The 14,150-nt window shown below is 36.9% G+C and overlaps 1 protein-coding gene and 1 pseudogene across 1 annotated transcript; both read right to left on the reverse strand.

The window, feature by feature from the left end:
* Positions 1-3,301: 3,301 nt before the first annotated feature.
* Positions 3,302-9,404, reverse strand: LOC116134349 (annotated as a pseudogene).
* A 623-nt stretch (positions 9,405-10,027) lies between these two features.
* Positions 10,028-12,034, reverse strand: LOC116134362 (uncharacterized protein At5g03900, chloroplastic-like). The gene is made up of 6 exons (XM_031420043.1): positions 11,608-12,034; positions 11,082-11,189; positions 10,874-10,974; positions 10,654-10,734; positions 10,218-10,296; positions 10,028-10,126 (listed from the first exon to the last, which is right to left on the reverse strand). The coding sequence occupies exons 1-6, from the start codon at positions 12,001-12,003 to the stop codon at positions 10,043-10,045; spliced, it is 849 nt and encodes a 282-aa protein (XP_031275903.1). The 5' UTR covers positions 12,004-12,034; the 3' UTR covers positions 10,028-10,042.
* Positions 12,035-14,150: the final 2,116 nt, after the last annotated feature.

The raw sequence follows: 14,150 nt of genomic DNA on the forward strand, positions 1-14,150 counted from the left end.
CATTAGAGGTGTAGGCAAGCAGCTATTACTCATTTGTGTCTTGTGAATGATTTGATGGTGTTTTGTCAAGCAGATGCTTCCTCTGTTAGCCTGATCAAATTGGCCTTGGATTATTTTGCAAAGTTTCTGGGTTGGTGACTAATGTAGAGAAGAGCCAGTTGTTTCTTTCTGGAGTTACAGATAAGGATCGGATTGGGTTACAGTCTATCATGGGTTTCTAGTTGGGCCAGTTACCAGTTAGATATCTAGGGGTTCCTCTTATCTCTACCTGTCTTCGACATTTTGATTGTAGGCCTCTATTAGAGCGAATTCTATCTTGGATTAGGCTATAGACGTCGATTTCTTTGACCTATGTAGGCCAAGTATAGTTGATCAAGTCGGTGCTTTTCTCCATACAGGTATATTGGTCATCCATGTTTCTTTTGCTAGCAGCTACAGTTAGACAGATTGAGAGTATTTTGGTCTCGTTTCTTTGAAAGGGTACTTCTTTGCCCCCTTCTGGTGCCAAGGTTGCATGGTCTTCTGTTTGCTATCCATTGAGAGAGGGTGGTTTGGGGATTAAAAGGATCCAAGATTGGAATAGAGCGGCTATTCTTAAACATGTTTGGAGACTACTTAATGATAGATCTTCTGTATGGTCTTCTTAGGCCTGTTTGGTTCTCCTCCGTGGTCAGTCCTTTTGGCATTTTCGAGTTACTTTTGGGGCTTCATGGGCTTGGAGGAAGATTTTACTTAGCAGGGTTTGGTGTCGGGGTCTTATTGTGACTTGTATTGGTGATGGTAGGGACACCATGTTATGGCGAGATCACTGGTTGCCACAGGGACCGTTGTGTGACTTACTCCCTTTTAGAACTTTGACTTCCACTGGTTTGCCATGGGATGCTCAGGTTTCAGACATTATTGGAGATGGTTTGTGGGATTTTCCTTCGGGCAATGCACACCTTTAGCATATCTGGGACTCCATTACAGTGCAGCCTTCAGCGAGTCATCCTGACCATCTTGTGTGAGAGGGCCACTTGTCTAGACGTTTCTCTATTGATTCAGCCTAGAATGTGTTGCGAGAAAAACGGGATGTGAACTCGATTCATCATCTCTTGTGGTTTCCAGGGCATATTCCATGCCACTCTTTCATTCTTTGGCTCGCTTCTCTTGGTCGGCTTCACACCATGGATTGGCTCAACTCTCATGGTGTCATTATGTCCTCCCTATGTGTTTTATGCAGTTCAGCTACAGAGACCCATGACCATTTGTTTTTTAGCTGTGACTTCTCAAGTTATGTTTGGCGAGAGGTCACTACCAGGATGCTCTCTGCATAGCCTACTCTGTCTTGGCTCCCTCTACTCTAATGAGCTAGCTTGCATCTTAGACGCAAAGGTGACTTCAACCACCTTCTTTCTCGGTTGGTCCTTTCAGTCATAATTTATTTCCTATGGTTTGAACGGAATATCATGTGTTTCGTCAGCATTGTAGCTCTCGCAGAGATACTGTCTTAGCTATTTATGATCTAGTTCGGGCCAAGATTTTGGGTTTAGCACCTAAGTACTAGATGATGATGATGTGTGAGAAGTTGAAGCTCATAAATAATCGCTACTATAAATGAAATAATCTGATGTTTTATCTTAGACTCTATGTGGCTTTATATGCCTTTGCAACATTTGGAATCCCTGTGCATGTAATGAATAAGATGTTTGCTACCAGTTCGAGGGTTTACATAGATTCTATTGTAGATAATATTTTTTGACGACTTTCTAAGTGCTCTCTTATCCATAAATTCTGTGAACATTACTGGTAGACAGTGGCCGAATTTTGTTGAAATGGGGACTCCAATTGAGTTTTAAAGCAATGTAAAAGCAATATTTTTTGATGACTTTCTAAGTGCTCTCTTATCCATATAATTATCATTAATATTATTATAAATAATTGAATTATTTCTATTGTTTATCAAATTTATTTCAGAATAATTGTTTTGTGACATAATTAAAAATTAAATTTATGACATAATTAAATCTATCGCTTTAGTGATTGTCTTTTTTTTTTTTTTTTTAAAAAAAATTATATTTAATAAATCTCTTTTAAAAAGTCTTGTGAGAACTATTTTAATAACATTATCTCAATTACGTTTCTATATAATCATTAAACAGAGCATTATCAAATATTATACCATTTGTATATTCATCCGATGAAGTCATACTAATTACTAAGAGTTTGTGTGATTTTACCATTTATAAGTCAAATCTAATTAAACCTAGAGTTTTGATTGTTCATTTTTCTTTTTCAAATTGTCAATTAATTCTAGAAAAAAGATTTCTTGACATGAATCTGAAGTCTGCAAACTTTTTATAAACACATGAACTTAATTACTTGAAATACCTCTAATCATAATAAAATTAAAACTTAAATAAAAATGTTAAAAAGTGTCCTATAATTATTTTATGTATAACACTTTTTAATTAAATTTCCTTTATTAATTAATTAATTAAGTTCCCAATTGCCAGAATCCAGTGTTAGCTATTAGATTCCGATTGTTGGAAATTTTAGGTAATAATATTGATATCAAAATGATCCACTCTTAATGCTCATCTATCTCTACAATTTCTTTTAGCAATATATAGCGGAGAAAATTCAAGTGGAAGCACTTTCTCAATTAGATCCCAACCAAAGACAATCTTTTTTAGTTTAAAATTATATAAAATAGAAATATTATTTAGAGATGTTTGCTTATATTTATGGTGAAAAATTAAACACTACACCGTCCAACACATTTCTAGAACGTTTAGTTCTATTTTGCGATCGTAGCTTACTCGACTATAACTTTTGCATAATCCAGGCAGCCAAAACTTACCAAATCTAGGGTTTAGTGTTCAAAGACATGTATATATCATCTATGGAATTGTATAATGTTTTGGATGTTACTGTTTATGTATCTCTGAATGCTATTATATGTGTATCAAAATTTATGGATTACTTCTAAAAAGAAAAAAAGAAAAAAAAAAAAAAGGTGTTCTAAAATGAGAGTGCCCTCACACAAATCTCCTGCTCATCTAGAAAATAAATGAATTTTCCTTTTTACTTCAAAAGTAGTATGAAGAACTTAACATAAAATTTGATAATACGATTTTAGTTGATAATAGTCATGCCATATTACAGCACATGTAAAACCTATCAAAAATATTATTTTATCACAAAATTTGCATAGAAACACAGGCCAATAGTAGGTATCAATTCATATTTCACTGGTACATAGGTTGATTGTACTGGATGGACAAGTGTTTGACACTTGAAAAGCACACAAACTGAATTGCTATCCCTCGGGAGAAGAGGAATGTCTATGATATGACCATTTCTTTGCTATGCGGTCTAATAACCTGTATTTTTCCCTCTTAGACGTGTGTGGATCAAGCTTGGAAAGATTATTAACAAACGTGATTGCTTCATCTCGACGATTGAGTTTACAATAACCATCTACAATGGAGTTGTATGTGTTCTGGTTTGGTTTACATCCTTGCTTGATCATGTATCCAACCACATCAATAGCCTCCACAAACAATGAATCGGCTGCATAACTTGAAACAAAGGTATTGTAGGTGATTACATCTAGAACAAGGCCAGAATCTCTCATTTCCGAAAATATCCTCAAAGCCTCTTTCATCCGACCATTTCTACAATAGGCATAAATGACAGCATTATATGATATTATATCAGGTTTCAATCCTTTGTTGAAAGTTTCCTTTAAAATCTCTTTAGACTTCTCAAAATTTTCAGAACGTCTATACATATACATCAACTTATTGTAGGTTGTCAACCAAAGAGTTAACCCACTTTCATTCATGAAGTTCAAGATCTCATTTGTCTTGGTACCCATCTGCCTCCTGCCATAAATCGAAATCATGGCATTTATAGTGGATCTGTCAGGGGAAAATCCTTTTTTCTTCAACTCTAAGAAGGCACGCTCTGTTTCTATAAGGAGGTCACTTTTACTATTAACCAAAACAAGGGTCTTCAAGAGCACAGCATGAGGTTCAATCAGACCAGAGAATATATCTTCTGCAAGAGTAAGCATCCGCTCAATCTACTTGCCATTGGCATAAGCATGAAGCAAAGAACAATATGTTCCCTCATCACCATCCTTCATTTCAGCAAGTATTTTCTCAGATTGTTCCCACATCCCTCCCCGAGCCAATGCTGCCAAAATAGTATTGTAGGTGCAAAGATCCGGTGTAACCTCAGCTTCCAGCATTCTCTTATAATCAGCCATGGCTTGGTCAAAAGAACCACGGCGACTGAATACACTAATTAGGGTGTTGAAAGTGTCCCTCTTAGTAATAAACCCTGCCCTCTTCATCTCCTTGAACACACCTGACACTTCCAAGTCCATCCCATTCTGCCCAAATACTGCCAGAAGTGTGTTCCAAGTAACAATGTCCGGCTTACAATTTCATGTCTTGATCTCATCAAAATCCTTCATCATCTCCACAAACTTTCCCCTGTTTCCATGCATCTTAATCAAAGCATTAAAAGTACAAATATCTGGCTTGCACCCTGCACTTCTCATCTCGTCAAAAACCTTCATTGCGGACTCATCCTTCCTAGTTTGCTCAAACCCGGATAAGAGGGTGGTGTAAGTAAAAACATCAGGCTTAATCCCTATTTCCACCATCTGGTTTTTAAGCTCCATCACCTCTTCCAACAAACCAACTCTGACATAAGCTGATATCAATGAAGTGTAAGTCACAATACTAGGTGAACAACCACTAACCTCCATCTCCCTTAATACCTCCATAGCTTCTTTAGGCTGCCTACACTTCCCATAAACATCCAACAAGGCATTATAAGTAACCTTATCTGGACTAAAACCCGCTAATTTCATTTCTTGAAAAACCCAAGCTGCTTCTTCATGCAAAGAACCCGCCGACAACAACTTATAAGCGTATTATAAGTGTTAAGATATATTAGGAAAATAGAGATATTATTTCCTAGATTGACTGTTAAGATATATTAGGAAAATAGAAATAGTATTTCCTAGATTGATTTGTGTAAATATGGTAGACTAATATTGTGTATATATCCTTGATTATTTAGGATCAATTCTTTCCTAATTCATGTAACTTGTACATTATATAAATTCCCATCTTGCTTGGGGAAATAATCAAGCAACATATTTCATAAACACTGTTATTTCATGGTATCAGAGTCAGGTTGGTTCTTGGCCTTCTTCTTATTCTAAATCCATCTATTTCAAAAACCCTAAAACATATCTTTAAAGGAGACGCTCCTCTTTGCTTTTGGGGAGTTTATTTCTCGATTCTCCTAGTTCATCGGCATCGTTTGGTTCTTCTCAGGCAATCGGTTTCCTCCACTTCCTTCTTGTTGGTGATTCAACTCTGATAGAGGGTGTTTCTACCGTTTTGGATTTATCTCTCACTTCTCTTGATTACAATGGCAGAAGCATCAAAATTAGCTGTTCAAGCAGGAAATCAGCAAGGACAAAGTGGTTCTCGAAAGGGATCTAGACCACATTGCACCTATTGTGACAAGAATGGCCACAACCGAGACACTTGTTAGGCTTTGCATGGGAGGCCACCACTTCAATCTTCTAATCGATCCATCGCTCATGTGGCTCAAGAAACTGGAGATGGACTCCTTCCCTTACCCGATGCTAAAGACCAACAACCCAAATCCATTACATTGTATGGGGCTGATTACAATGAGTATCTTCAATATTAAGCTGTCAAGTAGTAGTCATCCTTATCTGGCACCTCCCAAACTGGTAATTCCTTTGCCTATCTGAGTCGGACCTCCTCTACTGGCCCATGGATTTTGGATTCCAGAGCATCTAACCACATTCTTGGTAATAAAAATCTTTTATCTCAAATTACCTCTTCTCCCACTATATCAAAAATTACTCTTGCTAATGGTTCACAGACTATGGTCAAAGGGATAGGAGAAGCTCGACCACTTCCTTCCATTTCTTTAATCTCAATCTTATTCTCCCCCTAAATGTCCAAACAATCTGATTTCTATTAATAAGTTAACCAAATATCTTAACTATTCTATCACCTTTTTTGCTGACTCTGTTGCAGTGCAGGATCGGAACATGGGTCAGACGATTGGAACAGGACATGAATCACATGGACTGTACCACTTCTCTGATCCAAATCTGCTGGTTGCCTTTGCCTCCGCTGCATCTACCGACATTCTTCATAGCCATCTTGGTCATCCAAGTCTTGCCAAATTTCAGAAATTAGTACCTAGTCTGTCTACATTATCTTCTTTTAATTATGAGTCATGTCAACTTGGAAAACAAACTAGAGCTTCCTTTCCCAGGTGAGTTAATAATAGGGCCATCTCAATGTTTGATATTGTTCACACCGACATCTGGGGTCCTAGTCTTGTCGGTTCAACTTTGGGTTTCTATTATTTTGTTACATTTATAGATGACTATTCTCGTAATACTTGGGTATTTTTAATGAAAACTCGTTCTGAGTTATTTTCTATCTTTCATAATTTTTGTGCTGAGATTCGTAATCAATTTGGTGTTTCTATTAAGATATTGCGTAGTGATAATGCTAGGGAATATCTATCTTCTCCCTTTACTAAGTATATGTCTTCTCAAGGTATAATTCACTAGACCTCATGTGCCTATACTCTCAGCAGAATCGTCATCTTGTTGAAACAGCCCGTACCTTACTTATACATCATCATGTTCCTTTTCGATTTTTGGGGGATGCAGTTCTCACCACCTATTACTTGATTAACCGTATGCCTTCTTCTGTCTTGCAACATAAGAGTCCTCACCACTCCATTCTGTTTCCTGGTAAAGACACATACCCAATACATTTACGAGTGTTTGGTTGCATTTGCTTTGTTCATGATCATACTCCAAGCAAAGACAAATTACAGTTTAAATTCGTTAAGTGTATCTTCTTCGGATACTCTCACCTCCAAAAAGGTTACCGTTGCTATGACTGAACCACTAACAAATATTTTGTTTCTCCAGATGTAACTTTCTTTGAGACATCTCCATAATTTTTTGAAAACACTGTCAAAAGCAATCTTATCCTTACCACCTTACCTATCCCTATCCGCATCCCTGTTTCCTCGTCGATGGATCATCCTCCTTTCCAAGTTTATTCTCGTCATCCTTGTTCTCCTACTAATCCTAATGGTACTTTCCTTCTTGATACAGGTACCTCGGTCAATCATGATGACCCATCTGTTGTTCCTTCGTTGCATGCTCCGGCCATGTCTCCTATAGACGAGGCAACTCCTCCGCTTGCCCTTTGCAAAGGTATTCGATCTTCTCGAAACCCACATCCTATTTATAATTTTCTTAGTTATGATCATTTATCTCCATTTTATTCTGCCTTTATTTCAAACTTGTCTTCTATCCCTATACATAACACTGTTAGCGAGGCAATGGCACATACAGGGTGGAGAGCTGCCATGATTGAGGAGATGACTGCTCTAGATCATAATGGTACTTGGGAGTTGGTTTCCTTACTACTAGGCAAGACTGTTGTTAGGTGTCATTGGGTTTACACTATTAAGATTGGTCCTAATGTCAAAGTTGATCGACTGAAGACTCACCTTGTTGCAAAAGGGTACATTTAGATCCATGGGCTCGACTACAGTGATACCTTCTCTCCTGTTGCTAAGATTACTTCAGTATGCCTCCTTATTACTTTAGTGGCCATGTATCAATGGCCTCTTCATCAGTTGGATATTAAAAATGCCTTTTTGTATGGTCAACTTGCTGAGGAAGTGTATATGGAGCAACGAAGGTTTGTCGCTCAGGGGGAGTCAGGATTGGTGTGCCATCTACACTGGTCTTTATATGGTCTCAAGCAGTCACCTAGAGCATGGTTTGGATGGTTCAGTTCTATGATTTAATAGTTTGGGTTGTCACAAAGTACAGCTAATCATTTAGTTTTTTTCCGCCATAATGATCATGGTAAATTTATATACTTGGTTGTCTATGTTGATAACATTGTCATAACAGGTAATGACCAAGATGAGATTTCTCAATTAAAGCAGCATCTGTTTAGCCACTTTCAAGCCAAGGACTTGGGGAAGCTAAAGTATTTTCTAGGAATTTGAGGTAGCACAGTCTAAGGCTGGTATTGCTATATCACAAAGGAAGTATGCCTTGGACATTCTTGAGGAGACAGGTATGTTAGACTATAAGCCTGTGGATTCTCCTATGGATCCCAATGTCGAACTTGTTCTTGGACAGGGAGAGCCATTGGAAGACCCTGGAAGGTATCGAAGATTGGTTAGTAAGCTGAATTATCTCACGATCACCAAACCAAATATCTCCTTTGCAGTTAGTGTGGTTAGCCAATTTCTCCAGGCCCCATGTAATTGTCATTGGCACGCAGCAGTTCACATTCTCAAGTATATTAAAGGAGCTCCGAGACAAGGCTTGCTATATGAAAATAGGGGCCATTCTCAAATTGTTGGGTACTCTGATGCTAATTGGGCAAGGTCTCCATCAAATAGACGATCTGCTTCTAGATACTGTATCATGATAGGAGGCAATCTAATATCTTGGAAGAGTAAGAAGCAAGATGTAGTCGCTAGATCAAGTGTAGAGGCAAAATATGGGGCTATGGTTCTCGCGACTTGTGAGCTCATCTGGTTGAAACAACTTCTTCAAGAATTGGGGTGTAGTGAAGTGAAGCAGATGAAACTAATATGCGACAATCAAGCTACTCTGCATATTGCCTCAAATCCAGTCTTTCACGAAAGAACAAATCATATGGAGGTTGATTGTCATTTTATCCAAGAGATGATTGAATCTGGATGCATTGTCACCAGTTTTGTCAACTCAAATGACCAGCTAGCAGATGTTCTTACTAAGTCTCTCAGAGGTTCCCGAATCGGATACATTTATAACAAGCTTGGAACATATGACATATATGCTCCAGCTTGAGGGGGAGTGCTAAGATATATTAGGAAACTAGAGATATTATTTCCTAGATTGACTGTTAAGATATATTAAGAAAATAGAGATAGTATTTCCTAGATTGATTTGTGTAAATATGGTAGACTGATATTGTGTATATATCCTTGATTATTTAGGATCAATTCTTTCCTAATTCATGTAACTTGTACATTGTATAAATTCCCATCTTGCTTGGGGAAATAATCCAGCAACATATTTCACAAACACTGTTGTTTCAATAAGTATAAGAATCTAGGGCAACTTTAGCATTCTTCATTCTCTCTACTAGAGTCATAAGCTTATTCCAGGGCATACCAATTTTCCCATACACATTCAGAATCACATTGTAAGTTACCAAAGTAGGTTTACACCCCTTATCCTCCATCTTCTTGAACACCATCACAACGTCGTTATACCTCTTATTGCTAGCATAAGCNAAAGAATCAATAAATTGTGTCATTAGATCTAATGAAAGCTAAAATAAAACAACCAAAAAAACAATGCAAATTCTGTTTTATCAATGAAACATTATCATTACAACCATTCTCAAACAAGAAACGCCTTCCAAAGACAACAGGTAAATTACTATTGTTCTTTACAGCTGTAGACCTCAATTTAGGCCAAGAATATTAAGTAACAAATAGATCCAGTTTAGCACCTAAAAACAACTACTACTCATTGAGAAGAGGTGAAAGATTCATCGGTCACCAGATTATATTTGATCGCTTTAAATAACAACTGAAGTAGATCACTGTTATATTTTAACTAAATCATGAAGGTGCAGAATAGATATCTTTATGAAATATTACAATGTTATTCAAAAGCACTTGAGACACAAGTATCCATATTAATATGTTGCAACATATCAGAAAATTTGCTTGTTTCCAATACGATTCACTGTGTGTGAAATGAAAAATAATCAATTGCAAAATATAAAGGGTTTCTACAAATAGCTTGTAAGAGAGAGAAGGGAGAGTTTTCAAAAGGCCAGATTAAACAGTGTTACTTTGACAAGGGGCAAGCTAACAGCAAACAAAGGTAAAAATAGCACAACCAATGAATTATTATATATATGTTGCAAGCAACGGACCACTGAATTCAATGCCGAAATATTACCAACTTCCACCTTTCTTCTTCAATTCCTTGATTTGGATCACCATCTCCAAACACAAATGAGAAAATCTGAAAGAAAGCCATTTATTAAGTCAAATTTTCTTTCAAAAATAGGAAGCAACCAGAAAAAACATCAGGCATGATTCAATTTTATACATACAGATTCAACAAAGTTCATTTTGTTGTCATCATCATCGGCACGTACTCGTCGTCTTCTGTAGTAATATGGATCCCAGTACCTTACATGAAATTAGAAGGCAAAACCGCAAAAAGTTACAAAATGTTTGTGACCACATGAAAATAAGGGACTCTTTAGAGAAGATCATGGCCAATGAGGGAGCAGTAAGCACAGAGGGCTGAAGTATTAAAAAAAAAAAAAAAAAAACCCCCACTTTTAGAGTATAAAATTAATTAGACTAGCAATAACTGTTGTGGCCCTTATCACACATAAAACTAAAGCCAACGATAATGGCAGCCAGAACTATCCAAGATAATGTGTTTATATTATCATTGATTAAAACAGTCAAACATGTAAATCATCAGCTTTTCATGGTTTGAAAACAATGCTCAGAATTCTGAACGACCAGAAAGTTTACCAAAACATGTCGAATGGATTGACGTAAAATGTGAATCCCGTATCGTATGATCTGCTTCGCCTTCCACGATTGTCTTCATCACTGTAATCAAGAATTTCACCGTCAATATCTTGCTGTGACAGAACATAAAAAAATAAAATGAAAAACAATCACTCATTCAATTAATAAGAGCACATGGTCAATGTAAAATAACATTTAAAGAGCCAAATTCAAAAGATACCTCCGACTTGAAAGAAGAGCAATTATTGTAGTATAAACAATAACAATTGAAGCTATAAGAGCTGTCCCAAAAGAAACCCTTATTAAATACTCAGCCCCGGCCTGAAAATTACAGAATTCATTAGATTATGACACTAATATAAATTATATGACATTCATTTCTTCTCTTTGAAACAGAATCTCAGCACATTATGTTATGAAATTAATACCTTTGTCTTTTCAACCAAAGGTTCTACTTTTATCCTAAATGACTTGGCAGCAAGTTTTGCACGATAATCCTTTGGAAAAACATACAAGACATCACCTTCATCCGAGACCTGTTAAAACCATCTTGAAAACAATTGCACTCATGAATCAAGAATAAAAATAAATAATAACTAAACAAGTTCCATTTCAAAATCTATAAAAGCAAAAGAATTGCTAAATGCTAATACATGAAAATCAGTTATCAAGTAACAAAATTATTTACTAAAACCCTTTGCTGTCATTGTGAGAATGACCATAAATCTCATCTAAAGTTTTCAAAGACTCCCCCTAAATTTCATAAAATTTATCAAACATACCCAATTTATTATACTTTTAACTAGTGATTTTAATCAAGACACTTGTACATTGCTTTTCATTACTAAGCAAATTTACACTGAAATTTCACAACCCATGTTCTCAAAATTGAAGTTACATTTTACTAAACTAGAAACAATTACAAAATAAATTCGTACTATGACTTGAAATTACCTCCAGGAAACCATCAGTATCAGCGGCAAGAGCTTGGAGAGCCTTTTGAGCTTGAGTCAAAGTAAGCCCAGCTTTACTGGCCACGTCACCAATGGTGACTCTTCTTCCACAAGCATCAACGGCGTCCATGGCCCGCTTTCTAACATCAGACGGCAGCTTATCACTCTCCACAACACTTCCAGGTCTCACTCCAGCGTTTACATCGATGCTTGCTCGAACAACAGGAACAAAAACCCTAGGGTTTGGATTTTTCCAAGAAATTCTGGGGAAAACGAGTGTTTGAGTTCTGGAAAAAGAATCGGGAGGCTTTAAATTAAGGGAAGATTTTGAAGTAAAGAGGATAAGGCGAGATTTTGGAGTTAGAGAGAAACATGTTGAGATTGACGCCATTTTCATTTTTTATTTTTGGGAAATTTGGAAGATGAAAATGTTTGTGGTGCCACTCTGCCAGAGATTCTAAAGCTTAAGCCTGGCCAAGCGAAAGAGAGGATGATGTTGCTGGAATTATCGTTTTGCCCTTAGGCCCTTCGTACCACCAAAACGACATCGTATGACACAGACACCCTTAACAAAATCAACCTACTATATTTTTTGTTTTCAATTAACTATCACAATAGTCAATTTATCTATTTTGAAGTATTAAAATTAAAGTACAAAAGATGTACAATATGACAAATTGGTATTTCAGATAATCACCAAATGTATAAAATTAAATTATTAATGTGTCACCATTTAACAAGTGAATTTTGGTTTAGATATTTGAAATAGATGGAATTAAGAGTCAACTAAGTTTATTCTCAGGGGTTGCTTATTTTTCGGCCTTAAATATGAATAAGTTTAATTTTATTTGATTTAGACATTTTAGGTTTTTTTTTTTAAAAAAAAAAAACTTTTATCAAATAATCAGATCAAATAAAAAAGCCAAAAAACTTAACTTTTATCTAAATATTAAAACATTTTAACTCGGGAAAGCCTGTTGGCTTTCCTAGTGGATTGAGATCTCATCTGGCCCATTTCAAACCTTTGATGTGGCAAACAAGCCAAAATGGATTGATTAAGTAGGCCAACAACTTAATCCACACCAATTGATAGCTCTTACTACCAACCTCAAATGTGAAACAAGTCAACATGCCAATCACACAATCTAACGGTATAGCCATCGTCCTCAAGTGTGATTCTCAGTATCAGTAGAGTGGACATTACATGTCGCCACGTACACAACATGTGTACTTCTTTACTATGCCTATGACGTGTTTATCAACCTTTGCTGTGGCGAACAAGCAAAATTGTCATTTTAAGTTGACCCATCACCATTAAGGAAAACTCCAATGAAATTTAACATCCCACTGGTAGAAGTGTACCCTTTGTTGTGGCGAACAAGGTTCCTATGAACAGTGATTTGATTAAACCCATGGTGATGGAAGGCATACGTGCAACTTAATATACTTTGTTTGAGGGTTTTTATTATAATGTCTCACCAGATTATTATCTTTGTTAAAATGACATTGTTTGACATGTTAATGAACATTCAACCTTAGCATTAGAGCTGGGCAAGGGACCGGTCCCTTGCGGGCCCAAGCCTGGGCCCGTTTGGGATTGGTCCCAAATGGGACCAGTCACTCATGGGCCTGGGACCGGTCCCAGGCCCATGAGAAAAACCAGGACCCGGACCAGGCCTTAGGCCTGGTCGGGATTGGTCCCATGGGCCCAGGACCGGTCCTAGGACCAGTCCCATGGGCCTTGGACAATTTCATTTTGCCCCCTCAAATTTTTTTATATTTTGGGGGTAAAACAAAATTTTATTGGGGGTTTTTAGTATTTTTTAGGGGTAAAATTTATAAATTTTATAAATTTTTTAGACCTGGAAGATTTTTTTTTAATAAATTTTGTAAAATTTTATTTTAACCCTCGTAATTTATATCTATTTAAAATTAACAGGGGGTTTTATGTAATTTGGCAGAGGACTACATTGAAAATATACAAATTTTTTTGGGCCCAGGCTTGGGACCTATCCCAGGCCCGGGCCTTGGAGGAGGGCCCAGTGGAGGGCCCGAGCCCTCCTCCTAAGGCCTGGTCCCGTTTTGGGACTAGACCTCCTAGGACCGGTTTTTAGAGCTAGGCTTTTGGGCCCGGTCCCAAATGCCCAGCTCTACTTAGCATGCATTCTAAACAAAATATAAACGTGTCGGTACATGGCCCAACTAAAACAGATTTTCTCGAGCCTAGAGGAATCGATGGTTCACCTAGGGGGTCCTATAATAAATATCTTGAGTCTTCAAGTATGATTGCCTCTCCCTTTGCTCCGTCTTCAAGTACATTACAAAAACATCATACTAAATTTACAATAAAATTAATCTCAAACTATTTTTAATCAATAAATTTAGAAACCTCGATTTACATTCGAGAGGAATGAGATGAGAAGAGAATGTACATCGAGAAGGGGAAGAAAGGCAGGACATGCATGCCCTATTTTAAAATTTACAATCATACATACCCAAAAATATTTTAAAACATTCACCATAGGTCTTAAGGCTCATGTATCG

Source organism: Pistacia vera, unplaced genomic scaffold, assembly GCF_008641045.1.
Source record: "Pistacia vera cultivar Batoury unplaced genomic scaffold, PisVer_v2 Contig286, whole genome shotgun sequence".
NCBI classification, from domain to species: domain Eukaryota; kingdom Viridiplantae; phylum Streptophyta; class Magnoliopsida; order Sapindales; family Anacardiaceae; genus Pistacia; species Pistacia vera.

Coding starts and splice junctions, on each gene's coding strand:
- LOC116134362 (XM_031420043.1), bottom strand. CDS start 12,003: ATGAAAATGGCGTCAATCTCAACATGTTTCTCTCTAACTCCAAAATCT. Junction 10,975..11,081: donor CTTTGGTTGAAAAGACAAAG/GTATTAATTTCA, acceptor TGTAATTTTCAG/GCCGGGGCTGAGTATTTAAT. Junction 10,735..10,873: donor GCTCTTCTTTCAAGTCGGAG/GTATCTTTTGAA, acceptor TCTTGATTACAG/TGATGAAGACAATCGTGGAA.